This window comes from Rhinolophus ferrumequinum, chromosome 24 (genome assembly GCF_004115265.2).
Source record: "Rhinolophus ferrumequinum isolate MPI-CBG mRhiFer1 chromosome 24, mRhiFer1_v1.p, whole genome shotgun sequence".
In the NCBI taxonomy this organism is placed as follows: Eukaryota; Metazoa; Chordata; class Mammalia; order Chiroptera; family Rhinolophidae; genus Rhinolophus; species Rhinolophus ferrumequinum.
Window position 1 is genome coordinate 40,708,578 of NC_046307.1, and position 26,120 is coordinate 40,734,697.

The window sequence follows — 26,120 nt, forward strand, 5'->3', positions numbered from 1 at the left end:
GCTTCAACTGGAGCAGCTGAGGGAGGTGAAGGGAAGACTTCCACCCCGCAGCCTCGCCTGGCTCAGCATGCCAGCCTCCTGTGGCAGCCACGAAGGTTCAAAAAGAAAAGAGAGGCTCCGCCACTTACCACTCAAAGATGGGATGTAGCTCAAACAGGTCCAAGTGGAAAATTAAAGCGAGAGGCTGCTGATGCGGCACAAAGAGGCGACTCAGAGTTCTGACCACTGTCACCCCAGCTTATTAGGTCAGTCCCTGCTAGCTGAGCGGAAATACATGTACTGCGTGCCTGCTGCCCGTCAGGTATGCGCTGGGCATTGGGCAGCATTGGGCACACACAGAATACTTCCACTGGGGAATTCTGGGTGGACAGGAGGAAAATGTCTGTGGCAGGAATGTGGCACAGCCCGCCAAGGCTGTCCCAGGTTTGGGGGACCGGGGATACAGGGGGTAGTGCCTTCAGTCTGGGTTTCCTCCAGGCCTGGGCCTGAGCTGATCCTCAGTTGGACAGCCAGGCCTCTATGGGTCTCGACTTATAGCTCTGGCTTTCTTCCCACTGTAAACAGCTGTAAACCTGGACAGAATCTGTCAGGACGCGGTGTCTAGGGATTGGACAGACAGCCCGATTCTCATCTTGGTCCTTGAAAGCGGCTCTGCCACTTTCCAGCTGGGAGGGCGCATGGAGATGCAGCAAGCCCCGGGTGGGGCCACACCACCTACCGACAACCCCCAGAATCCAAGCCTAGACCACATCAGATCAGGATCAGAGACGGCTGGCATGTGTCATGTGTGCCATTTTAGCACGCAGCAAACAAGCTGCTTTAAAAACACAGCGAGCACTTTCCATGGATCCCTGAACATTAATCTCCCCAGGGGGCCTGAGGCCATCTAGAACAATGGGACATTTAATTCTCTATACACGACAAGTGATTTTAAACCGAGGTTGTAAGCCCCAAACAGGGAGCCTGCCATTGGATGACGCTCAGCCTACAGCGTGCTGCTCTTCCCTGACAGCACAGCAGACAGCCCACAAGCCTGGAGCTTGTCCCACTCCTCTCCTGCACACACATACACTTTGCATAAACTGGGTTATGTAAATGGTAGGCTTTTTCTTACTCTTCCTGAAATGCAGCCTTTTAACATAGGAAACTGGGAGGTATAATCTTTCTATATTTTTTCCCCATACTTATATGCATAGTACAAATAAGGAGATTTAAAGAGCACCTGCTTTTCAAAATGCACCTGCTTTTCAAAAATGCAATATTATGCTTACATCTGCATCTTTATTTCTTATTCACATGGAAATCCCTCTGAATCAATTAGTGCAGTAGTTCTTTATTATAGTTGTATAATATTTCACAGTGCAGATGTACTTAAATTTATTCTAGTTCCCCCTGACAAACATTAACTTTGTCTCTCTTTTCTTTATTGCCACCACTTTATACAATGCTGCAATGGATATTTTTCATATGTATTAGATATTTCTAATAAATTCTACTGCTTCTGTTTCCTATGAGATTGAGTCTAGAAATGGAGTTGAAAGGAATGTGCATTTTTAATTATATAGTTATTGTCCAGCAGCTTTTCAAAAATTTATAATTTATATGCAATATATGACCTATACGTAATATAAGAAAAAATTTCCTCCCAGACCTTTACTAACAACAGATTTGGCAATTCCTTTCATTTTTGAGTTTCAGTTACTTTAATTTGCATGTCTCTATCTACTTCTGAATTTGAACACCTCTTCATGTTTCTTGGCCTGTTTATATCTTTGGCAATTTTTCTACTGGGTCGTTGTTTTCTTGTCACTTTGTAAGAACTCTGTGTATTATACGTGTTGGCACTTTAGCTACTATCTGCATTGCAGATATATCTTCATAACTCTGTTGTCTACTGACTTTGTTTATGGTATGTGTTGCTATACGGAGTATTTAATTTTTATATAATAGTCAACCATATCCACCTTTCCTTTTACAACTTCTGGGTTTCTTATCTTAATTAAGAAGGCCTCACTAAACCCTGGGTTATACATATAGTCTTCTGGAATTGTGACAGTAATAAATACATTTAATTATTTTATCTTTATTTTTATATATAGGATGATACAGAGGTCCAATACCATTCCCAAAGAGGTAACTAACTAACTGTGCCAGCATTTAATAAATAAGCATTCTTTTCCCACTGATTTGAAATATCACTTTCGTCAGATATTAACTTTCTCAATGTACTGTGTACTGTCTATTAATCTGTTTCTCTGCCAAAATCATATTGATTTTTATTACAATGGCTTATTGTGTATTCTGATATCTGGTAAAGCAAGGTTCCTTTATGCCCCAACAATTCACTTCTCCCCCATACTTGGCTCTCCTAGACATTTCATTTATTTTTCTATATGTAGCTAAAGGTAATTTATCAACCACTCCCTCTCGTCCCCCCCAAATCCTGAGGATTCTAAATGGAATTATATTGTTTATTTAGAGTTAACTGACAAAAATTTTTGTGTTGTCTTCCCAACATACAACACAGTACATATTTCTATTTGTTCACATATTATTTTATGTCCTTCAATAAGATTTCGTATATTTATATAGTCCTGTGCCTTTCTCATCTACTTTATTCCCAAATAACTTATAATCGTGGCATTGTTGAGAACAGTATGGTTTTTTTCATCTTCATTTCTAGGTTCTTATACCCAGTACAGGGAAAAACCATTTTACAGCAAGCCACATACATGCTCTTACTAATTTTATATTTTTTTAAAGAAACTAGTACTTTGGTTTTTCTTGATATATAACATCATGTCACCAGTAAAGAAGGGTGTTTTCTTCTTTTTCCATGATTGCTGAGTGTAGGTGAGTGGCTAGGAGTGCAGGCTCAGGAGCTCGCAGGTCTGGCTCTGCCACTTCCCAGCTGTGAGACGCTGAACAGGTTAGCACATTTTTCTGTGCCTGCATTTCCCCCTCTGCCACGTGGAAGCACAGGAGGGCATCTATCTCTTAGAGCTGGTGCCAAGATGAAATAAGTTACTATTCGTAAAGCACTTAGGAACAGCTGGCACACGGGAAGCATTCAATAAATTTTAACTATTATTTTTATACTGACAACTTAAAAATAAATCTAGTCTGTGTTTGCATTCACTAGTACACCAAGGAAATGTTGAAAAATAATGCGAATTGTGGGTATCTGTCTGGTTTCACATTTTAATTGAAAGGCTGCATGTATTATTTTGCCACTTAGACTGACAGTTGTTATTGAATTTTGGTAATAACCTTAGTAACAGGGATTTAAATGTGGAATGGCTGCTGAATTATACTGAATGACGTTTCAGCAATCTACTGACAATGTATTCTTTCCTCTTATTTTGTGGCAATGTAATAAATTATGCAGATATATTTTATGATATAAACCTACCCTTATACTCCTAGAAGTCATACTTGTTTTTTTCACATATTGCTGGATGAAATTTGCTAATGTTCATTAATGAACATCATATAATTTTCTTTTTTATGCCATCTTTTGCCATCAAAGTTATGTTGGATTCATAAAATGAGTTACAGAAATCTCAGTCTTCTTTATGGTCTGGAATAGTTTAAATCCATTGGTGTCATCTATTCTTTAAAGGTCAGACAGAAGTCGACCACGAAACCCACTGGACCTGGTGACTTTTTAAGTGAAATGAAAGCTTTTTAATCACCTTTCCAGTTTAGCTGCCTGATCCATTAAAGTCTTCCATTTCTTCTTGGGTTTACACTGCATTTAAATTGGTTCCTTCCCTCTGCTGCCTTTCCTCACTTCTGTGTGAAATACGTCATGGGAGATATGAAGGTAAAGAAGATCCAGTCCCTCCCTGCCTTCAACAGCTTTTCCATGCAGAAGGGGAAACAGAAAACACTCATGGACAGCCACCCTATGTAAGTTCCTGTTTGGCTCTCGTCAGTAGTGTCCTCTTTCCTAACCATCCTGCAAAGGTGACTAAGCACACACACATGCACGTGCAGAGTTCTGGTCCTGTCACTCCTCTGCCTACGAAATAAATCCAAAGGCTCATCTTGGCACCCAGTTCCCCTATAATTTGGCTTCAGGCTGCCTCCCTATGCTTATCTTCCACTATTTTCCTTCGTGCATCTTTAGCAGTTAAAGTAGATTATTTGGTATTTCCCTAAACACCCTTTCGTTCTTCTCTTTTTCTCCCACCACTCACATATTCTTGCTACTCCCTTCTCTAGCAATTTCCTGATCTCCATTCTCCAATTCATGCTCATTCTTCAAGAACAACTACAATGCCACTTCCTTGATTCCCCCCACACCACCACAAAAGTAACTTGTCTTCCTACAGGCAAACAGCGGCACTCACTACGACAGACAGAGGGGCGAGAGCACAGGCCCGAGTCAGACGGCCGGGTTCAGACTGCTCGACTCAGGGGCTGAGACACAGACCACTCATTACTCTGACCACCAGTACCCTCCTCTGGAAAACGGCGTCAGTAATGGCGCCTGCCTCGCGCTCTGCAGGTGGTCCTGAGGATAGAATGACTATTCACAGACTCTTTTGCAAATGCTTGGAACACAGCGATCACTCTGCGTGCGGTGAATGCATGTTGTGACTCTCCTGCTAGAGGAAGAACTGCGGGTTTTGCTTTGACTTTAAACACATTTCTGTATCCCTCACCCCATGTAGCACTGAACTTTGCAGACTGCAGAAGATCAATGAATACTTAATGAAGTGCACATTGTCTTTCATTTAATATAAAAACAACAACAACAAAAAAGCGAGCAAGCTAAAAACTCTAAAAGTAAGACAAGTCCTCATTCATCATAATCCTTATTTCTCCTGCTTCTCCTTCCTCCCTGGCTTATATTGGGCTAGACACTATAACACGAGCTTTAGGATTTCATTGCCTCTATACATTAATCCTAAGAATTCCGCTCTATTATCAAGACTTTACTAGTGAAGAACATGAGGTTAGAACAGGCGAATAACTGCGCCTACAACTGCTCATTCCTTCACTTCCACACACTTACTGATGGCTTGTGGACTGTTAGATCAAATCTGATTCCAAAGTCTGTTTAAGGAAAATCACTGGGTGTTATCACAAACGCAAAAGGATGCTAGAGTTGTAGCATCTTTTTTTTCCTTTAATACCACTACGTGCCAGATGCTATCTGTGGCTTTTATTTAAAACGATCAAAAGAATTAAAGCAATTATATTTATTGCCATATTTAAAATGTATTCCTTAAAGGCCAACCTTTAAAACAGAAAAAAACATTAGAAGGAATTTTTAAGAATATAACCTAAAGATTTTTACATGCACACAAATTAAGGAAAACCCCGAATAATTCATTGACTGAAAGGAACACTCAAGCCACAGATGCAGCACAAGCCAATTAGTAAGCAGACTTTCTAAGCTCTACCAACATGAACACCTAAGAAAACGTAGTACAACTAAGAAAAAAATAATGGAAAATGGCACCTAACACCAGTGTTTATTTATCGTGCTCCTATAACACTGGACACCCACACTCAGGGCTAGATAACTTAGCAACCTCAGTGTTTTTCAGCAGGAAGTAATGCTAACTTTGAAACTGGACAAATCCTAACGAGACTCTTGGGTGCAGGTAGTCAGCTGGGTACTCCCCAAGGCCACGGTCACACAGGTCTCCAGCACTATGAGCCAAGGAGAACCCAGGCTGCCCGCTGGAACCCTTCTGCATTTAGCTCGTTGCAGTGACCTGGTGGCATCTCAATGGAACTGCTCAGGAAGACTGACAGGCAGGGGACAAGAAGTCCCAGGCTTTTGGCCAGCAGGGCAAAGGAGTGTGGGGCACAGCACAATGGCAGCTTCTGCTGTTTACAAGGCCTTCGTGATCACATGTTTGACCTCAGAAATGCAGGCTACCTAAGAACCAGGTATAATAAGTCTCTTCTTAAACAATAAGTAACAATAACATTTAACTGGGGGTGCTTTCCAATCAAAGCCAACAGCTTTCAGTTGGACATGTGGGCGGTTCTATTTTCAACCAACACAGAAAGTATTACTTTGAGTAAGCCAATAAATATTCCAGATTCCAACTTTAAAATACACTATACAGTATGCTACCAACAAAAAAATAACTTAAGGCATAAAAGTTTGCCCCAAATGGAAATTTTACACGAAACATAGTTACTTTTTAAAATAAAACGAGCCAGTTGTCAATGGTTTCAAGAATTTTCTTTACCTTGAGTTTTCGTACCTGAATAAAATCCAAACCATGTGATTTATTATCTTTATTTGTTCTAAAGTTCACAAGGTTCTAAATAAAGTAAAACTTTAACCTGAAGAAACTCATAGGAAAACATTTCCTCTGACATATTTGCCAATTTTAAAAATACAATAGGCAAAACATACTTGGGCTTTAAACACAATTTCTAGCTTTTTGATAACTATATGTGCTGATTCTGATGATATGATATTCTTTTTTAAAGCTCCGTTTTCCAAAATCTAAAAATTCCTAAACCAAGTATTAGGTAATAATCATCATAAAAATGAAATATAAGATTTATCCATTATAAAACAAATAGATCTTTATATTTTGAATTTTCACGTAAGGGATTCTACCTTAGGCCTGAAGAAACCTATACTCTTTTGGGTCTTTTAAAAAGTACTTTTTCTGAATGATTTCCTCACTGTGCAAGTCAATCAAGATATAGATGTGTAAGAAAAATGTTAATAATGCTCCTTCTTCCTCATTTTGAAGTAACATTGAGAATTTGATAGGTATTTTTCGTCTGTTCATACATACACACACCGCTACAAACACAACCAAATGTTTTCTTATTTTAAAAAAATGGAGTCATTCAGTAAATATATTCCTGTACAACCTTTTTAAAAAATATAATACTTCACAAACATTCCTTCAATTCAAAATACACAGGTGCTCCTTTTCAGGTCTTTGGATTGCTAAGAGTTAAACGATTTAATTAAACTCAACAAAAGAGACAATGCCTGTTTCCCGGGAGACCTGAGAAATAATTTTAAATATCTTTTAAACATAAATCAAAGCTTAAAAGGCTAGAGGAGAATAAGCAGAAATCTCCTTTTGGGTTCACAGAACCATCATCTCAGGACACAAAGACCTTTGCTGTTTTAATTACAAAAATTACATCAATGGTCTGAACAAAACACAGTGTGCTCCACAGAGCTGTGGCTAAGCAAGCAGGGCCAGAAAAGTTTGGACAGACACGTGTTCACTGACTGCTGTGCTGCTCACACAAGCCCTGACCTCCTCCTACATCCTGGCCACGGCAAGGCCTCTCAGAGCACAGGCCAGAAACCAACGCTATAGGAAAAAATCACGTTAGCCTATGAGGTCCTTTCCTCCTCTCCTGGGAATGTGACACTGTTAGACCTAGCAATTAGAGCCTCAAGCTGACATGAAAAGGGCACAATTAGAGATGCCAGGGGGTAGGTAGACTGGGGTTGTTTATTCTCAACACTGCACAATGTACAACTTTTTCATTCTTTGAAATTCTGGAAATAATTTCTAGACCTTAGGCTGTAGTACTGGTTTAAACGAAGCCCAGCTCAACCCTTATTCTGACACGGGGAAGTGCAGCTTCCATGGGTGCAGAAACCACGGGGTGATCTCCAGCCAATCCTCCCACAGCTTTTTCTAGGCCCTTCCACAAACCGCACGGCCTCTCTCGGCGGACCGCCAGACCCACCTGTGCAGGAAGTGCAGCTTGTGCATGGCAGCCAGCCCCGCGGCGATCTCACACGCCATCCTCTGCAGCAGCATGGTCTGCGAATCCCCGCGCAGGTGATGTTGCTCGGTGCGCAGGTAAGCTTTTAGGTCACCCTGCAGAAATCAGCCAGTTTGGTTTCAAAAGGAGACTAGGTGAACACGCTGGCAGCTAAGCACGTGCCTTAACTGACATTAGTTACTGAGATTATTCATTCGAAATTACTTAGATTTGAGCTTAATACTCTCCGACTGAACAAGTTTCAAATTACAAAAAGGAATTCCAACCAAATACTTCAAAGGTACTATTCATCTTTTAGGGTCATTTGAACTAAATTAAACATTATTTTTGTTATATGAACACAGGTGAAACAATAAAAAAAAAAAAGTAACTGCAATGATGCACCATTTAAACTAAGTGTAGAAGTATAGAAACCTTCAGGCAACTAAGAGATCCTATGGTGAGAAAGGAAACAGTGCCATGCGTACTGCCCGGAAGGAAGGATTCCCGGACACGCACCGCCAGACGGCAACACATCAGGAGGGCTACGGCTACAGCACTCACCAACAACCGAGAGGGAGAGAACAAAAGGAAACTGGGCGCAAAAAGAGAAAGTACGGTCAGTGCTGGTACCAACTGCCTCAGGTGCCTGCCAGCTTCCCCGGGGCCTATGCTGCTCAGAGACTACTGTGAGAAAGAACATTCCCGTCCCTCCAGGAGAATTCACGGAGTTCATAAGCCTACTCAAAGGCAGGCAGGACAGGCAAGAAAATGACTAAATTCACATTTAGATATCCAGTACACATATATTTAAATGCTGAGCCCAGATATGCCTGTATGGTTCCCCTATGTGACCCTCTCTTTATTTCATGACTTTAATTGGAGGGAAGGGTTACAGCAAATCTGTTACAGGGAATAAATACACTTTTAAGGAAATAAATCTTCCACATTCTCCTTACTATATGATTAAATATTTATTGATGTGATTTAGTTCCTAATTAAAGCTTTGTGCAATCAGCTAATAAAATTCAGAAAGCAAGCCTATTAATAGCTTTCCGTTTTCTTTATAGCTGAGTCAAGAAAAGGCTCCTGAGGAAGGAAGTTTACTTGACCAACTGAAGAATTCATTTCTTGCAACTATTACCAAAGATAGCAACTTGACCAAGTTCCTCCCAGAATAAAACCTCAGATCACAATATCCCTTTAGAAACATGTGCCCACATTTAATACTACTAAGCACATTCTAATGGAATGTCTTGGTCCACTCCAAGAATCTATAATAAAATTGTCTTCATTCCCAGCGCAGGATCTTTACAGGAACGATAACGTCAGTACTAACAATCAGTACCATTTGAGCTTCTGAGCAGTGCGCCAAGCATTGTGCTAGGAGTTTTTACACTTGTGGCCTCAAAGAATTCTTATAATCGGAAACATTTTCCAGATGTGGAACTGGGGCTTAGGGAAGTTACGGCATTTGCCCAAAGCCACAGAACTAATAAATGGTGGGGCTGTACTTCTACTTCGCAGCTGACCAACTTGTCAAGAAAGGTCTACTTTGCACGTGAATTCCAGTGGTATGCAAACCACACGGATTTCGGATTTCGTTGAGAAGAACGAGTGTAACATAACGCCCAGCCCATCCATGGAGTACAGGATTCTTCCAAACAGCGGGCGTCTCGGCCAGGGGGGCGGCTCCCCTCGGGACCCACGTGTACACACACTCGCCCACATCTTTCCTCTTCCCACACTCAGTGCTTTCTCCTTTTGTTCCCACTGCAATTGCAAGCTGCTCCACGGAGAAACAGGCACCTTTCTTCCGTTTAAAAAACACATGCCTCTCCCTGCCTTCACCCAGGCTAAGCTCTATCCAGTGTGGGAGGGTGGAAGTAAAGGCTGCTTTGGATGACAATTAAATTAACCCAGAAAAATTCCAGCAAAGAACTCTAGGCCTACGGGCTACGGGATGATTTTTATAAGGTAGACTATGTGGAAACCAAATATAAAAATAAATAGCTTGGGTCGGCCCAATGGCTCAGGCGGTTGGAGCTCCGTGCTCCTAACTCCGAAGGCTGCCAGTTCGAATCCCACATGGGCCAGTGGGCTCTCAACCACAAGGTTGCCGGTTCAACTCCTCAAGTCCCGCAAGGGATGGTGGGCTGCGCCCCCTGCAACTAAGATTGAACACGGCACCTTGAGGTGAGCTGCCGCTGAGCTCCGATGGCTCACTTGGTTGGAGTGCATCCTCTCAACCACAAGGTTGCCAGTTCAACTCTCGCAAGGGATGGTGGGCTGTGCCCCCTGCAATTAGAAACGGCAACTGGACCTGGAGCTGAGCTGCGCCCTCCACAACTAAGACTGAAAGGACAACAACTTGACTTGAAGAAAAGTCCTGGAAGTACACACTGTTCTCTAATAAAGTCCTGTTCCCCTTCCCCAATAAAATCTTTTTAAAAAATAAATAAATAAATAAATAAATAAATAGCTTAACGTTCTTTACATTAACAATGAAATGGCAACTTAAATTCATTTGTCTAACCCCTTTCCTGAAAACCCTACCTTGTGTAAGGAAGACATTACCCTTACAAACGTATGACTCTGCCATGCTGTCTCTGGCCAATTCTGAAAACAAACAGGAGCTGCTGGCAAACAGTGCACAATGTGCACAAGTGGCTGGCCAGAGGCAGAGGAACGACACACTGGGGATAGTTATTTTTCAAGGTTATCAGAAGTATACTCATCACCACTCACTGTTCTTAATATATCTTCTTTCCATAACTGGTTCCACTCCCTAATTTCACTGGAAGATAAAATAATACCCAGAAGATTTTGCTTACCAATTTGAATGCTCCTAAAGTTTCTAGCTTGGCAGAAACTAAAAGCCTCTCCCCACGCCCACTGGGGAGATGAAGTTAGTACAGTCTAGGCAAAGATATCTCCGACCTGGGGAGATGGGTCAACATAAACAATTACTGAGGGGTCTGAGCAGTTCCTCACAGAAGACACTTGTGATGCATTGTGTAGGATCCTGGGTTAGTGCTGTGTTCTAGAAAGATCCTCAGAACTCTCCTGGTAGCGCCGTTTAAAAGAACACTCAGCATAAAATCCTTAATTATTAAGTAAAAATGTACATATTAGGGGCGGCTGGATGGCTCAGTAGCTTAGAGCACGAGCTCCCAACAACAAGGTTGCCGGTTCAATTCCCGCATGGGATGGTGGGCTGCACCCCCTGCAACTAAAGATTGAAAACGGGGACTGGACTTGGAGATGAGCTGCGCCCTCCACAACCAGATTGAAGGACAATGACTTGGAGCTGATGGGCCCTGGAGAAACAGACTGTTCCCCAATATTCCCCAATAAAATTTATTTTTTTAAAAATGTACATAATAGGTACTAAAAAATGGATTCTTTCTATCCAAAACAGACAAACCTGTCTTTAGATATCTGGTTTATTCGATTTATGTTTTAACAGGGCTGAGTGAGTATACAGGATTATTACTTTGGTCCACTATTAAAAAAACACAAACTAAAACAGTACTTTATTCTGAAAAATAATGTTTCCTTTATTAAAAATGCCTCAGATCCTCCCTAAAACTCCCCCAAAAAACTCAGAAAGATTTATGACACTAGATGGCAGCAAAGTGCTATACTAAGAACTCAGATAACAGCAGCAACTTGGAATGACTTCTTTAAATGAATCATTCAATGAATAATAGACCTTTAAAGAAGCTACTCACAAGTGTCCTCTGACATTCCAACATAAACTGCCACGAGGGCTTTATCCAGTTTTTTCAGGACACTGAGAACAATGAATTAATTTCAAAATAGTGTGAAAACTTAACAAGTAAATAGCTTTATAAATGAAAATTTAGTCGTATGTTAAAGGATGATCTGGGCGGAATGAAAACTTAGTTACTTATATGTTAAAGGATGACTGGGGGGCAGGGAGGGAAGTTATGATTTTTAAACTAAAATCTGAATGAAAGGATGAATGAATGGCGTGAGCAGCCACGTACCCAGCACCTACCACAAGAGGAAAGACCCACATCACAGCTGAAGCCCCTGGGTGCCCCGCCCTGGTCCCTTGGCCCTCCGATCTGAGACCGTTTCTTACCTGCCACAAGTTCTCTGACTGCATCTATTCTTTCTCACCACCACTCAAGCTCCCAGGTGTCTCTATCTGGACCTTACACATCGTCATCTGTTATTACGGATTAGCCGCCCCTGCCTATGCCTTCGTAAGCCCAGTCTCTTGGTGAGCCCACCCTTCTCTCTGCTCTAATGCTCAAATACCTCTCAGGAAATTCAGCAAAGAGCCAAACAAGCCTCCTCTCCCGCTATCATCCCATTTCCCTCCTATCTTCCCAGCTAAACTGAAAAGCCTGGTGTGTTCTGGTAGCCCACCTCCTGCCCTCCCACTCTCTTGAGCAAACCCCTTCCCACTGTGAGGCGATTGCAGACACCACTGCCACATGTACGGCCACGGGTCCGAGTCTCACCCACATAACCAAGTGATCCCTCCTGGCTTTCTCCCCACCGCACTGGCCACCCCTTTCTCAATGCCCTTTACTAGGTCTTCCTCCTCTTACTGATCTGTAAGTGCCAACACTCCCTGGGGCTCCGTCCTTACTCCTTGTCCCTTGTCACTGTGACACCCATTTCTGGGTGATTCTACCCACCCCGTGGTTTGAAAAACCATTGCTCAAATACATTTCTTTGGCCCAAACCCCTCCATTTCCTGAGCCCCAGACTCATCTGTCCAACTGCTGACGTGACACCCTTCCCTGGATGCTCTAAGAGGTACCTCAACCCTCATATGTCCTGCGTCCTCATACAATCTGCTCCTTTTCAAGAAGTGGCACCACCGCTTTCCCAGTAGATCAGAAGTAGATCAGACCAAAACCGAAGACATCATTCTTGCGTTTGCTCTGTCTCCAGACTCCAGCATTCAACCCATCACCAAGTCCTGGATCTATTTTCACACTACACTCTGAATGAGACTACCTTTCCCAGATTCCACTGCAGTCACACGAGTCCAAGGTACCACTCTCTCTTGTGCGAATTACCACAGTGGCCCCTGCGCGGCCTTCCTGCTTCCACCCTGAGTAGCCAGAGGGAGTCTTTTCAAACATATATCAAGTCACAATACTCTACTGCTTAAAATCACCGCAGGTCCTACCTAGCATTATATTTGTTTGCTTGTCTGTCCTTCCCACTAAAAAGCAAGCTACACAAGAGCTGGGACTCTGTCTAGCTCTCTGTTCTCAGAACCTAGAATAGCATGTGCTTGACAAACACAGTCATCCCTCCAAATCTGTGGGTTCCCCAACTGCAGATTCAACCAATCACGGATAAAAAATAACATTCAGGGGTAAAAAAAAAAAAGCTATGTTGTTGTGCTATGTAGTTAGGCTATGATGTGCTATGATGGTTGTATCTGCACTGAATATACAGATTATTTTTCTTGTTATCAGTCCCTAAACCATACCGTATAACAACTTCTGACATAGCATTTACATTGTATCAGGTATTATAAGTAATCTAGAGATGATTTAAAGTATCCAAGAGGATGTGCATGGATTATCTGCAAATACTACACCATTTTATAGAAGGGACTTGAGCATCCATGGATTTTGGTATCTGCAGGGGGCCCTGGAACCAATCCCCGGTGGATACCAAGGAATGACTGTAATTACTTAATGAGTGGGAGAAAAAAGAATAATTGTACTGAGAAGTACTAAAAGATGTCCCCCGAAATTAAAGTTGGGACAACGAGTGTCCCCAAAGCTGTCCCATCATGTTTCCATTTAACAATCTAATAATAATGATTTTAGGAGAAAACATGCAATATCAAATTTTTATTGGGCTTTAAATTTATTATTTTGTTACTATGCACATAAAAGCTAGCCAAAGATCATTAACCTAGAAAGATAATATTTTAATTAAGTAACATCCAACTGATTCTGTTTGCAAGTTTTACCTTTGTAACTAGGAAATGCAAAGATTTTCCTTCAAGAATGGGAGTCTGGGTTATTCTTAAACTCGTTCAGATCAAAATCACCTGGATCTCAGAAAGCATTTCTTCACAGATACATTATAGACCCGAGCTGTGCAACAGAAACATATTGCATACCACATCCATAATTTTACATTTTCTAGCAGCAATATCAAAATCACAGAGAGAGCACTGTTTCCACCACGTGTTCACCCTCAGCCTCATCTTGGTGTCCCAGCAAAGGTGACCTGTGACAGGACGGAGAGCACAGCATCTGGGGGTCGGTACGGCTACACAGAGCAAGTGGGAGCAGGGCCAGGAAGTAACCAGCCTCAGGGCACCCAGGGTGGGGTGAAGCAGGCGGCAGGGAAGGCAGGAAGGGCCTGGCCACCAGCAGCTGGGACAGCCTGTTAGGAAAGAGCCAGGGCCGCAGGGCAGGGGAGCAGCCAGGCCTGGGGAAGGGAGAAAGACTGTGAAGACGGGGCAAAGTTAATCTACCTCCTTCTCTCTATCACCGCAGCTTGCAGTCTGCTCTCCAGAGTGGTCTGTCTCTGCTTTTAACCCAACAGATCTCTCCCAGCACATGCCAACCTGCTTCTCCTAAGGTGACACTCCACCCCCTGCTCTCACAGGATCGTCTGCTGCTCCCCCACTCCTCGCACGGTGGAGCTCCCTGCCTGGCTCACGCTGCGTCTGCCACCCTTTTCTGCTAAAGCAAAGTTGATCCACTCACTCTTCCACACTCAGATCAAATGCCACTTCCTCTGTGAAGCCTATCCCAATGATTCTAGTTAGAATTTCTAGTTAGATTTCTTCTATACACATACTCAAACCTTTACTTAAGAATTAATGATCCATTAATTTAAATAAAAGTGAATAAAAGTATCTATCATTTCTGAGCACTTACTGTATGTGCAGCAATTTACATTCATCATCTTATTAATGGTCAGAGTAGTCTGTGGGGTATGCAGTAGTAGCCCCACTTTACAGATGTCTAAACTGAGGCTTGAGGAGGTTAGGTAACTTTCCAAGGTGATACACAGGGAGTGGCAGAATGAGCATCTGAAGTCAGCCTGGTTCTACAGGCGGAAGAGGCAGGGATCAGGGTGACTCACCTGTGTGCTCCCCAGGGCACTGCACAGGATTGGGGTGACTCACCTCTGCACTCCCCAGGGCACCCAGGACTCACCCAGGGCACCACACAGGATCGGGGTGACTCACCTGTGTGCTCCCCAGGGCTCTGTGCACTTCTTTGTAATTAATGGGTGCTTGATACGTGTTTGTTAAATGAGTGATTCTCACCCCCAAAACAATCTCCTTGCCTCCACAGTCACGTGAGAGCACTGCATCCCTCCTATGGCAACAAATGACATACAGCCCCCTGCGGGAACAGCTCCTTTCACAAATACTGCACCATCAGCATTACAAATCGGGGCTGCAGTCCAGCTACCAAACTCACTCGGAAGACTTTTCATCTTCTTTCATAAAAATTCTAAGATAAAGTGCTTTTCAAAAACAGACTGGTAATTCCATCTTACAAGGAATTATTTAAGTAAGTGCAAAAATATTCTTTCCTTTCTACTTAAAAGATGTTATCGCTGCACACGATCACTGCCTGGTGACGACTGAAAAGGCTAATGTTCACTCAATAGCTCCTGACCTACTAAGAACATGTGAAGATAGTGGCTCCTTTCACTGTGGCTGCAGCTGCTATTCCCAGGCGGGGCCTATTACCCTCTGTCCCCTGGAGCCCCGCCAGCAGGCGGTTTTGCCTTGGATGACGCCCCTCTGCTCAGCAGGCCCTCTCTGGCTCACTGTGCTGACCCCAGCCCACCGTTCCTAACACATGGTTCTGCACACACTGAGTCTAGAAACCCGGACTTCAGACCAGTGATCCCATCCAGGCCCTCGTCCTTGATACTGGAGAGCCTGTTCCCTCTGAAATTTACTAGGGCCCAGGGATGATGAGCACAAAACTGCCCAAGGAGACAGATGTAACCTTTGACTACTGGGCATGGTGGCAGCATCCCTGGATTTGACAGGAGAGACTGGCCATTCCAAGCACTGACCAACAGATTTCCCAAGGAAATCTGGTAATTTCTAGCCTCCTCCTAATATAGTAACACCTGGTACAGCACCTTACATAATAGTAGGTAATTATCAATGTTTTAAAAATTGTGGTAAAAATGAATAACAAAGTCATCATCTGAACAATTTCTAAGTGTACAGTTCAGGGGCATTAAGTACATGCCCAGTGTTGTGTAACCATCACCACCATCCATCCACCAGAACGCTTCATCTTCCCGAAATGAAACTCTGTTCCCATTGCACACCAACTCCTCACTCACCCTCCCCACCAGCCCTTGGCACCCACCCTGAGTCTGACTACGTTAGGTACCTCACGTAAGTGCAATCACACAGTATTTGTCTTTTGGCTTATTTCACTTAGCATAACAGAATGATATCCCATTGTGTGGATAAACCCAATATTATTTATTCATCCGCTGATGGACACTTGAGTTGCTTCTACCTCTTGGCTATTGTGAATAATGCTGCTATGAACATGGCATGCAAATATCTCTTTAAGACCCGCTTTCAATTATTTTGGATATATGCACCTAGAGGTGAAATTGCTCAATCATATGGAAATACTGTATTAATTTTTTGAGGAGCAATTACTGTTTTTTAAATTTTATTGTTGATCTATGTACCACTAGAAGGTACACTTGAACTAAAAATAGCTATTAGCTCTGCACTGCCAATGAAAGCTTCTGTAGGGGACGAGGGCTCATTCCAGATGTTGAACTTTGAGGAGTAAACATAAAATATGAGGAGAGTCACATAAAATACGTGTTTCAAGAAGTCACATTTTGTTAATTCTGGAGGGTTGTGTATATAATTATCACCCCAAAATATGAAAGCCAGTACAAGTTTAGGTAAGTTAATATGCTTTGGATACTTGGTTTAAGTACTTGGAGAATATGCATTTAAATCTGAGATCTAAAAGTACTGGGAAAAAAATTTATAGAAAGAATGTTAATTAAAAAAATGTATTTATGTATTTAATATATTTACATAAAAATGATGTTGGTGCAACGACAAAGAAACAAAGAACACTCTAGAAGCTTGTCAACACTCGGTCATTTATGGTAATTGTTAAGGAGCTAACTGTGAATTTTGATGTTTTAGTGTTTTTTTACAAAGCAGGTTAAACTGCGACTCCCAGAAAGAACAGGCAGCTTCATTAAAAAATAAACTAGAACAGCACTAAAACTAAACCCATCACGTGAACCCACTGGGAAGAACACATGAAGATGGGACTCCAGAGACTTTCATCATTCATATTTGTCTAGTGAAACTTTCAGGAATGGACAAAGATAGTGAAGATTAGGAAAATGCCAAAATATAGGAGGTAGTCTTATAAGCCACCTCGATTAGCCTGGAAAGTGTATTTCAAAAAGATGTGGCAGATTCCTGCTGACTTCTGTTATGTTCACTCATGAAGAGTGTTTTACTTGTTACTTGTAATCAATATCAGGAGCTTAGGGACCCAAAAAGGTACCATTAAATGTCTCAGAAAGGAAGGAACTCCAACAAGCAGACTTGACTCATCACATAAAAATGCACCTTTGTGATCTTTTTTCTCAAATGCTGTGTCACTAGTCACATAGAGCTGGACTATAAGGAGCTATTTTCATATTATAGTAACTAAGGACCACAAATATCATAACTCTGATAATACTGAAATAATCAGAACAAAATAGAATACGCACAAATACTATCAGAAACACCAGCGAGAACTCCTTCCTCTTAGTTCTCATGCCTCTATTAAATAATTCATCAGACCACATGGCGATTATCACATGTCTGCTCCCGCTAAGGAGGAGACCTAGAAGACAATGTCCACATTTTCTCTCTGTCTCCCATGAGTACTCCATGCTGCCTCTATAGTAAGTGTTCAATAAATAAGCACCCTCCATGATGGAAGGAAATGTAGGGATGGCACAGAAAAGTAGGTTTAATTCCAGTTTTCCTTATACAGAGAGAGACCTCTGTAAGGTCCCAGCTTCTTTGGAGGAAGGTTAAAGTATTAATTTTTTGACTTTGTTAAATGTGCATGGTGTAAGTTCTAGTGTAACCTTACAGAAAATTAAGAAACAGTACCTAAAATCCAAATAAGTGGATGGAAAAAAATGAAACAAGAAAAATCAAGAATTCAAAAGAAGGCTAGAGAAAAAGAAAAACAGAAATTTGAAACAGGTAGGAAAAATAATATTAAATATACACAAAATTCCAAATCTGTCACAAATACAATAAATGCAAATGACTAACTATTCCATGTTAAGTGACCTAGACTGACAGATTAATAAAATTTTAACAAAAAGCTGTTTACAAGAGATACAGAGAAAAGGACTGACAGAAATAAACCAAAGTCTAACAGAAAGAAAGCTGGTGTAACTATGTCAATAGTAATAAAAACAGACTTTATCCTTAGTAATGTTTTTAATCTTAAAGAGAGCCCCTTCATAATGATAGAAGGCTCAAATTACAGGAAGTGAAATCAACTCTAAATTTGTATCCCTGACACAACAGGATATTAAAATGTTCAAAGCAAAACCAACTAAGAATTATAATGAAAAGGAAGGAAAATCCATAATCAGTCAGGAGATTTTAATATGCCTCTCAGTAATTGATAGAAAAGTGACTCAGACACCTTCTATCCCCACACCCTACCCCAAATCAGATGGATACAGGGGATCTGAACCTTATAAACTTGACCCAAAAGACCCATAGAGATACACTGTCACCTGAATACATATTTCCCCCACAGCATCTACAGATACAGAAAAACACTGATCTAGGGTGAAGGGGAATGCAGCCTGGAAAAGAGCTGTAGCCGAGCCCGAGTCGTGTTAATGCGGAGGTGGTTCTTACTGGCCTGGGGGTTGCTTCGATGTAATCCAATGAAAACTAATAATACAGTGTATTATTCATAATTTGTCTTTGCAATTAACTACCTCTGCCAATGAGAGTATTATTCAAATCACATTTAGGAAATAAAACAAAAATTCACAGTTTACTGCTCTCTTTCAATTTTACCAGCTGAAAATATTCCCTGCAGTAATCAGGGATTCATTTTGGCATACTCCCACTTTTCTGTGCACAGTCAAGAAAATGTAATGTTCTGAAAATTGAGACGATGCAAAGATATCAGTCAAAACCTAAATTTTAAAAAAAGATGTTTACGGGAAATTTTCACATAAAAATTATTGTAAAAAAACCACACAAAAAACAATCTTTCCAACTATAAATCACAATAAATAACACGATCATGCAAAGAAACGAAGCTATCAATTTTAAGTTAAGAAAATAAATCATCTAATTATTTAAAAATGTACATGTTACATACATTCCCTATTTTAAAAAATTGATAGGTCATGGGGACTCTGTAGGTAAGGAGATTTCTTGAGCTCCCTCACTGGGGAAAAGTGTTTTAAAATGCCCAGTTGAAGTTAAGACCTCAAGGTCTCAGGAAAGGAAAACCTACATCCAAGCTCTGGTTCTGCCATACACTTGATGTACAACATTTTCTTCATCTCCATGAGCCTTATTTCAACATACATAAAGTGTGGACAAATATGATTGAAATGTGGTAGTGCATGCAAATAGCTTAGATAGGGATGGAGTATAAAACCACACTTACATGTCAGCTAATACTATTATCAAAGGTAATGAATTCATATTTCATAAAGTTCTTAAAATGGGGGAGAGAAGTGAAAGCAGTCCCCCAGTCAGCATTTCTATCTGTCAAAAACACTTGGGTATGACCTTTTGAATGGTTGACCTTGAAATTCTACTAAACACTTACCAAGTCACAGAATTCAAATACCAGAAGATAGGGAATTGCTTCCACACACTGTCCAACACACTGAAGAATATTAGGATGCTGAAGAATACTGGTGAAAATAAAAGTCATAGTATTATTCATTGGGGAGTATGCTAGTAAAATTGTTCAAACAATCCAAATTTTAACATTCATAATGATTTAAATATGATATGCTGAAAACAGCCCATTAAGAATATACTTGACTGATATATTCTAAGTTACCTAATGATTAAATAATTCAAAGCCAATCAGGCAAACATTTTCACAAATTAAAACAGAATTTCTAATATAAGATCCTTTCATTTTAGTAATTTAAATTTATAGATATAATTTTGAAGTAGCATTTCAAAAAAGGCAGACTATATATACAAATTCAATAAGCATTTCAATCCACATATTAAATAACTCAACTACTACTCAGGCTATCTAACTTTTATACCATTTCCATAAATTTCCACAGTATATGCAAACTCTTTTTGGAAAATATTTTACCCAAAAGTTAAAAAAATATATGCCAAAATAAGTTTTATTTTCAAGTTTTTATTTTGAAGCAATTATGAATTAACAGTAAGTTGCAAAGACAGTACAAAGAGGTGCCATGTTCCCTTTATCCAGGTTCCCCACTGGTTACATCTGACACAATTATAATACCCAAACCAGGGAACTGACACTAGTTACAGAGCACGTACGTGTCTGTATCCTGTTATCACATGTGTGGATCTGTACAACCCCCACCTCAATAGAAATACGGCACTGCTCCTCACCTCACAGACCTCCTCCATGCTAGCCAGCCTTTCATAGTTACGGCAACCTCCCTGCCCACCCTCTGTCATCCCTAAGCCCTGGCAACCACTAATCTGTTTTCCATTTCTATCACCTTCTCATTAAATAAGACTCTGGATCTTATTTAAATTGTGCATTTTACAAGCAAAAATTTCAAAAACTTTTGCTATTGTTTAAAAAACATTTTGGTTTATTCAAAGGCAAACTTATTTGGTATAGGTAAGATATTCTCAGGACTGACGATGTTGAAATTTTAAGTGATGTATTTAAAATATTGCTCTTTGGATGAAGTTTTGCAACCTGTCCATGCAGAGATAATTTCCTAAATGAGTTCTCTGTCATTAATCTTCTCCATGACAGGTGCATAAAATGATGTGCAGTGAAATGAGCAGGACCAGCAGACCCATCCTGACATCAATGTCGGTTTTCCCTCGAGGTCCCTTGTATCTTGCTGACACATCTCAATATTTCATTCTCCCCAGGGTCCAAAAAGAATTTGCTGCCAAGAACCTTGATGATCTCATTCTACTTAACTTTTGGGATTACAATGCCATCATTTTCCTGACCAGGAACTCTCACGTTCTATAGCTTCCCTTTGATTTCTTTTCTTTTACTTCAGTGTAGCTGGTATATACAGTATCATATTAGTCCAGGTGTATAATATAGTGAGGTGACATTTATGCACCTTATGATATAATTCCAAAGTATTTTTAAACACCTGATTCTCAAAAGATCACAGAGTACATTTATGTAACACACAGTAAGGTTTACTTACTAGTAAGGTTCTCCATTTTTCAAAAAAGTATCTTGTTCCTTCGGACTTGCACTTGCTTTTAACTCCTTCACTATTACTCTCGCTACACTAGAGCCCGTGTAAATCTCTCCAAGGAGGACCTAAAAAAAAGAATACTTTTTCATTTCACTTCCATGAAAATGGTAAAGAAGTATGTCTCATTTATCAGAAATGGAATACAGGAAAATAAATTAAGCAAGAAGCAGATGGCTTTCTATTATGTTAAATACTACCTCACAAAAAGCCTGGAAAAGTAAAATATTTCCTTCAGTTTTAAACCATCCATCAGATAGTTGCAACAGTCATATATTTATGTGTATTTCTTTTCAATTACTTAAAACTGTATTATACTTTCATGGAAATGACCAATGGCATTACAGAAGAGTAATTTATAAGTTCAGTTCAAACATAACTCAAATGTTTCTCAAAAACACTTCAACTGAGTTTTGTTATTTTGTCTCCTTCACATCTGAGATAGTAAACCGACAAATAGCCAGTAAATAAACAAACCATCATTGCATTATAATGTTAAAAATCCATGGCATTTCAATTATTCCAGGCCTTTATCTTGTACTAAAAGTTCAGCCAAAACACAGAGAAAAAAATACTCCACTGAAATTAACAGAACACAAAATGAGAATGAAAATAAGAACAAGCTACAACTGACATATTAAGTAGAATATAGAACAGTGCAAAAGCATTCAAAAATACAATATTTAAGATAAAGTAAACATTTTATTTAACTTGAGAATGATCAAAACTAAAGACTTCCTTTTAAAATAGTTTTTTAATCTTTTAATAAAATAGATTAATTTTTAATACCTTAGAAAGAGAAAGTAAGAACTTGAACAGAATTTAATGTGTTTATTTGGAATAGAAGGGCAGAAAAATGAACAGAACAAGAAATTCTGATAATTAACTAAGTCATATTCCTTGTTTCAAATAACTAGCTTGGGCAAACAGAGTATCCCTAACACTCATAAGATAGCAATTTCAAAAAAGGGGACAAATAATAGTGGACTACTGCAATACTCTGTAGCTCACTGTTTTTTTCACGAATAATAGCAAACTACTGCAAAACTCTCTAGCTCATTGTTTTTTTCTCCCCTCTGCCTCTGTTATCAGTCTTGGTGTTCAGTACCTGCAGGGACAATTCATTCAACAGCCTGACCTCTAAGTTCTCTGACCTCACTTCCAATAATCTTCCGACAATGCTATCTCAGCAAACACTCCCATGGGTCTAGACCTAGCTAGTAATTATATTATGCCCAAAACCTTGAATTTTAACTTCTTCTCTATCAGTCCTTTGATTTCCGGCTTGCTTACTTCAAGAGTCAAATCCAACAAGTACAGAGCTTGTTCCATTAATGATACCGCTCGAAATCCATTAATGATACCACTTTTCTACCATCTTGCCCCTACCACAGGTCCTCACCCCTGTCCCTGACAGCTTACACCCCATGATCCTTAACTATCACTGAGGTGTATTAGCTTAGCCAAACCCCAGGGATGCTTAAATTCAAGTACCTGCCTACAATAAAAAAACACCAAAAGTAGGCAAAAACATGCAATCATGATCAGTCTCAGTTTTCAATTCGTGAGTGTCCTCAGCATTGCCCATCCTCCCCCCACATTTCCCTTGTGATACGCTTTTCCAGAGGATTCTTTCACACCTCTCCTCCTGTTCCAACTTCCAATACATTTTTTTTCTCCTCTCTTTCAAAGTGGCTTCCTAGTCAATGAATAAAATAAACAGAAGTTAACTTCCTCATTTTAACACTAAATCCACCTGCACCTGTATCCACACCCTCTGCTTTTGCTCCCATTTTAAGAGAGAAACTGTCTCTGCTCCTAAGCCCAAGTCCTACAAATGGGCTAGGGATTCCTCGTACAATCACCCGCCTCCCTCCTGCATGACCACTTTCTCCCCATCTAATATAAACATGCTAAAATAGCTGCACACCCTACAAAAAAACAAAGCAAATAAAAACCTTACCTTGGCCCTCAGATGGTCCCAAACAGCTCCTACTCCACTCTAACCAACTTTCCTGCTTTCCCTTTGGCCCTCTGCAGCATGGCTGCCAGAGTGATCCTTTCAAAAGGTAAGCCAGATTATGTCACTCATCTCTCGAGACTGGAGTGAGAGCCAATCTCTAAATGCATACGCTGTGTCACATCCCCTGCCTCCCCTACACCTCTTAGCCTGTCTCCTCCTACTGACTGACTGTTCACTGCCTGATAACCCCCGTCCACATTAGAAAGTTAAGCTTTGTCAGGACAAGGGGTCCATTTTTGTCTGCTGCTGCATTCCCAGCACTCCACAGGCCAGGACTTCACCCATCTGCCTCCACGTCATACCCCCAACACCAAGAACAATGGGAGATATTTAATAGGTTTTGCTAAATGGCTTAGAAGATTTGGTAACAAAGTTTGCATAACATCAAAGATACAGGACTGACAGACAACTCTGAATGGAAAGACAAGACGCAGAAGATGGTTAACTACAGTGCAAACACATCTTCCCATCTTGACTGTCCTGCTTATGATGCAATCACCACTCAAACAGGGACCTTTTACAGAGAATGACTGCTACATCACAGAGAGAGTGGTTGTAATAAAATGATTCCTTCTGAACACTCTGTGGAAAAAAGATCAACAAAGCTCTGTTCCTAGAGGCCACCGGACGGGCAATGAGAAGTAGAGAACAGTTCTTTGCAATGGTCTGCATTATAATAACACTATCCATCTACAACTATAAAGTGGCTTAAGTGTCAGAAGGAGAAGAAGAAGGAAAAAAAACAATAATTTAACTTGAGGAGGATAAAAAAACTTCTAAAATGCTCGTCTTTTCCCTTTTTACTATTCTTATGCCAACGATTAAAAAAAGTCTCTGGACATACAAATAAAAGGCCTTCTTGGAAAAACTTCCCCACCCAGGAATGTTGAAACTCGCATTCCCATGAGGTTTTGGGGTGCAATGGGGAAGTCAACTGGGACTAGAGAGAACGTGGAACATCACACAGTACAGTTCTTAATTAGCTCTAAATTCTAAACAGTGTAAGTAGGAGGAAAAAAATGACAGGGAACAACGTTTTACCTTTCCAAACCAGCCATTTCCAATTTCCTGTATATAGTTTAGACTGTGGCGGGCAACTTGAGACTTCAAACCTTCTGTAGGAAAAAGAACATTAAAAACAAAATATAAGTATTTAATGGAAATAAAATACATTTTAAATATGTAACCTATAAAGCACAAACACTAATGTAAATGTAATGCTTGTGCTAATAAAGGGAGAAATAAATACATGAAACATCTCTTTCAAACTAATAATGACAAAAGAGGGTTCCAAGCTTTAAAGCTGACAATACTTTTGAATGAGTATCCTACCCTGATCCTCTAATACCTTCTGGTTTCTTCTGGTCCCACTACTCTACTGCAGCCTCTACTCACCATTCCACTGGCCTTAACCTAGTCCTTAGTTTTATGGTGGGGCAGGGAACCCCCCAGACACTGTCCCTCCCAATCTTAAGATGAAAAGTCAATCTGATTAGCATGTTCAAATACACCCCTCCTCTCAAACACAGGACATCCAGTAGAAGACAAGCATTGTCTATTTAGCCAGACCAGCAGTGTTGAGAACTAGCAGAGAAGCTTGTCTTCTACAAGAGAGGCAGGAGCTCTGTCCGAGAGTTCCATTTCAATGAACTAAGACCCGTTTATTCTTGGAACAGACCCAGGATCCAAAGGGAAAGGACTCGGCTTTTGCAAGAATGCAATGGGCCAGGCTCTTCCGCCTCACCAGGGAGCAGAGGGAAGAGCAACAGGCAAGCAGAGGAGACGGGCAGTCCAATTATTTTGTAGTTGGCGGCAAGGTTCCCATTCTTGCTTCTCAGAAATAACTCGTGAAAACATGACATTAGGACCGAGGCCTTACCTACAGACGGCTGGAATTGTGATGGAGCCGGTAGTGAGATATTTGGTACCGAAAGTGTGAAAACTTCCGCTGGGGATTGAACAGAGGGAGTATCTTCCGCTGGTGGTGTGAAATCTATCTCATCATCAAAATTATCTTCAAATTCCTAAAATAAAAGCAGGGCAGTATTACACCTAACATAAATCAGTTTGAGGACAAATATTTAAAAACATTTGCTAATATTTAAGATATGAACATTTATTCCCTCATTTGGAACACTTGGCCATATTTTCCCAATTCATACTTATTTCAAGTAAAAAGCATACGTGATTGTGTTTTCCAACTCAAAGTAACAGAATAAGATTTGAAAATAAGATTTGAAAAATTACTTTTTAAACTGATAGCTTGAAGTCAAATGCAGAATTTTCTACAACCATGGAACATAAAATGGAAATACTCTTTTAGGTTCAAAATTTTACTTTAAGTTACTATACTTTAAGTTCTTTATTATTATGCACTTTCACAGATCACTTTGCATAGTGAACAAATTTATTTTAGTTTAAAATTGTATATGCATTTCTACTTGCAAAGTGACTTCGATCAAAACAAGCACAGTTAGGACTCAGAAAAGATATTTTAAGCGAGTCCCATTTCTCTGGAAAGAACAAATGGAAAAATTACTACACTGAGGAGAAAATCATCAAGATCTGAACCATCAAGGTTTGTATGAAACTGTGTAGCACGTTAAGTACAATCGACATCTAAGATCATCTGCTTTTCTCCAGATGGCCGCCTTCCAATGGCGGCGGCACCACCAGGGCAGCCTGTTCCTGCCGTTGCAGGGAGATGGGTCTATCCTGGTGTCCGTGTCAACGCACTAAGCTGCAGACGCTTATCAAGGTCCTTCATGCGCGCAGGTGACTCACCGAGGATCCCACCAGGCACCGTAACAGAAGCCGAGAACAGATCAGTGAACGAGACTGCTTTCCATTCCTCTGCAGAACATCCTTCTTTTCACTTTCCTTTTCT

The 26,120-nt window shown here is 40.6% G+C and overlaps 1 protein-coding gene across 2 annotated transcripts in view; it reads right to left on the minus strand.

The window, feature by feature from the left end:
* The window catches only part of LMTK2 (lemur tyrosine kinase 2), a 69,228-nt gene that overhangs the window by 19,657 nt on the left and 23,451 nt on the right, over nucleotides 1-26,120 (minus strand). For both annotated transcript variants that reach the window (XM_033097066.1, XM_033097065.1), the window contains exons 3-7: nucleotides 25,113-25,257; nucleotides 24,275-24,348; nucleotides 21,160-21,278; nucleotides 19,584-19,671; nucleotides 7,705-7,838 (exon numbers count right to left, since the gene is read on the minus strand). In XM_033097066.1, the coding sequence (XP_032952957.1) occupies nucleotides 7,705-7,838; nucleotides 19,584-19,671; nucleotides 21,160-21,278; nucleotides 24,275-24,348; nucleotides 25,113-25,257 (560 nt within the window). The remainder of the gene's footprint in view (nucleotides 1-7,704; nucleotides 7,839-19,583; nucleotides 19,672-21,159; nucleotides 21,279-24,274; nucleotides 24,349-25,112; nucleotides 25,258-26,120) is intronic.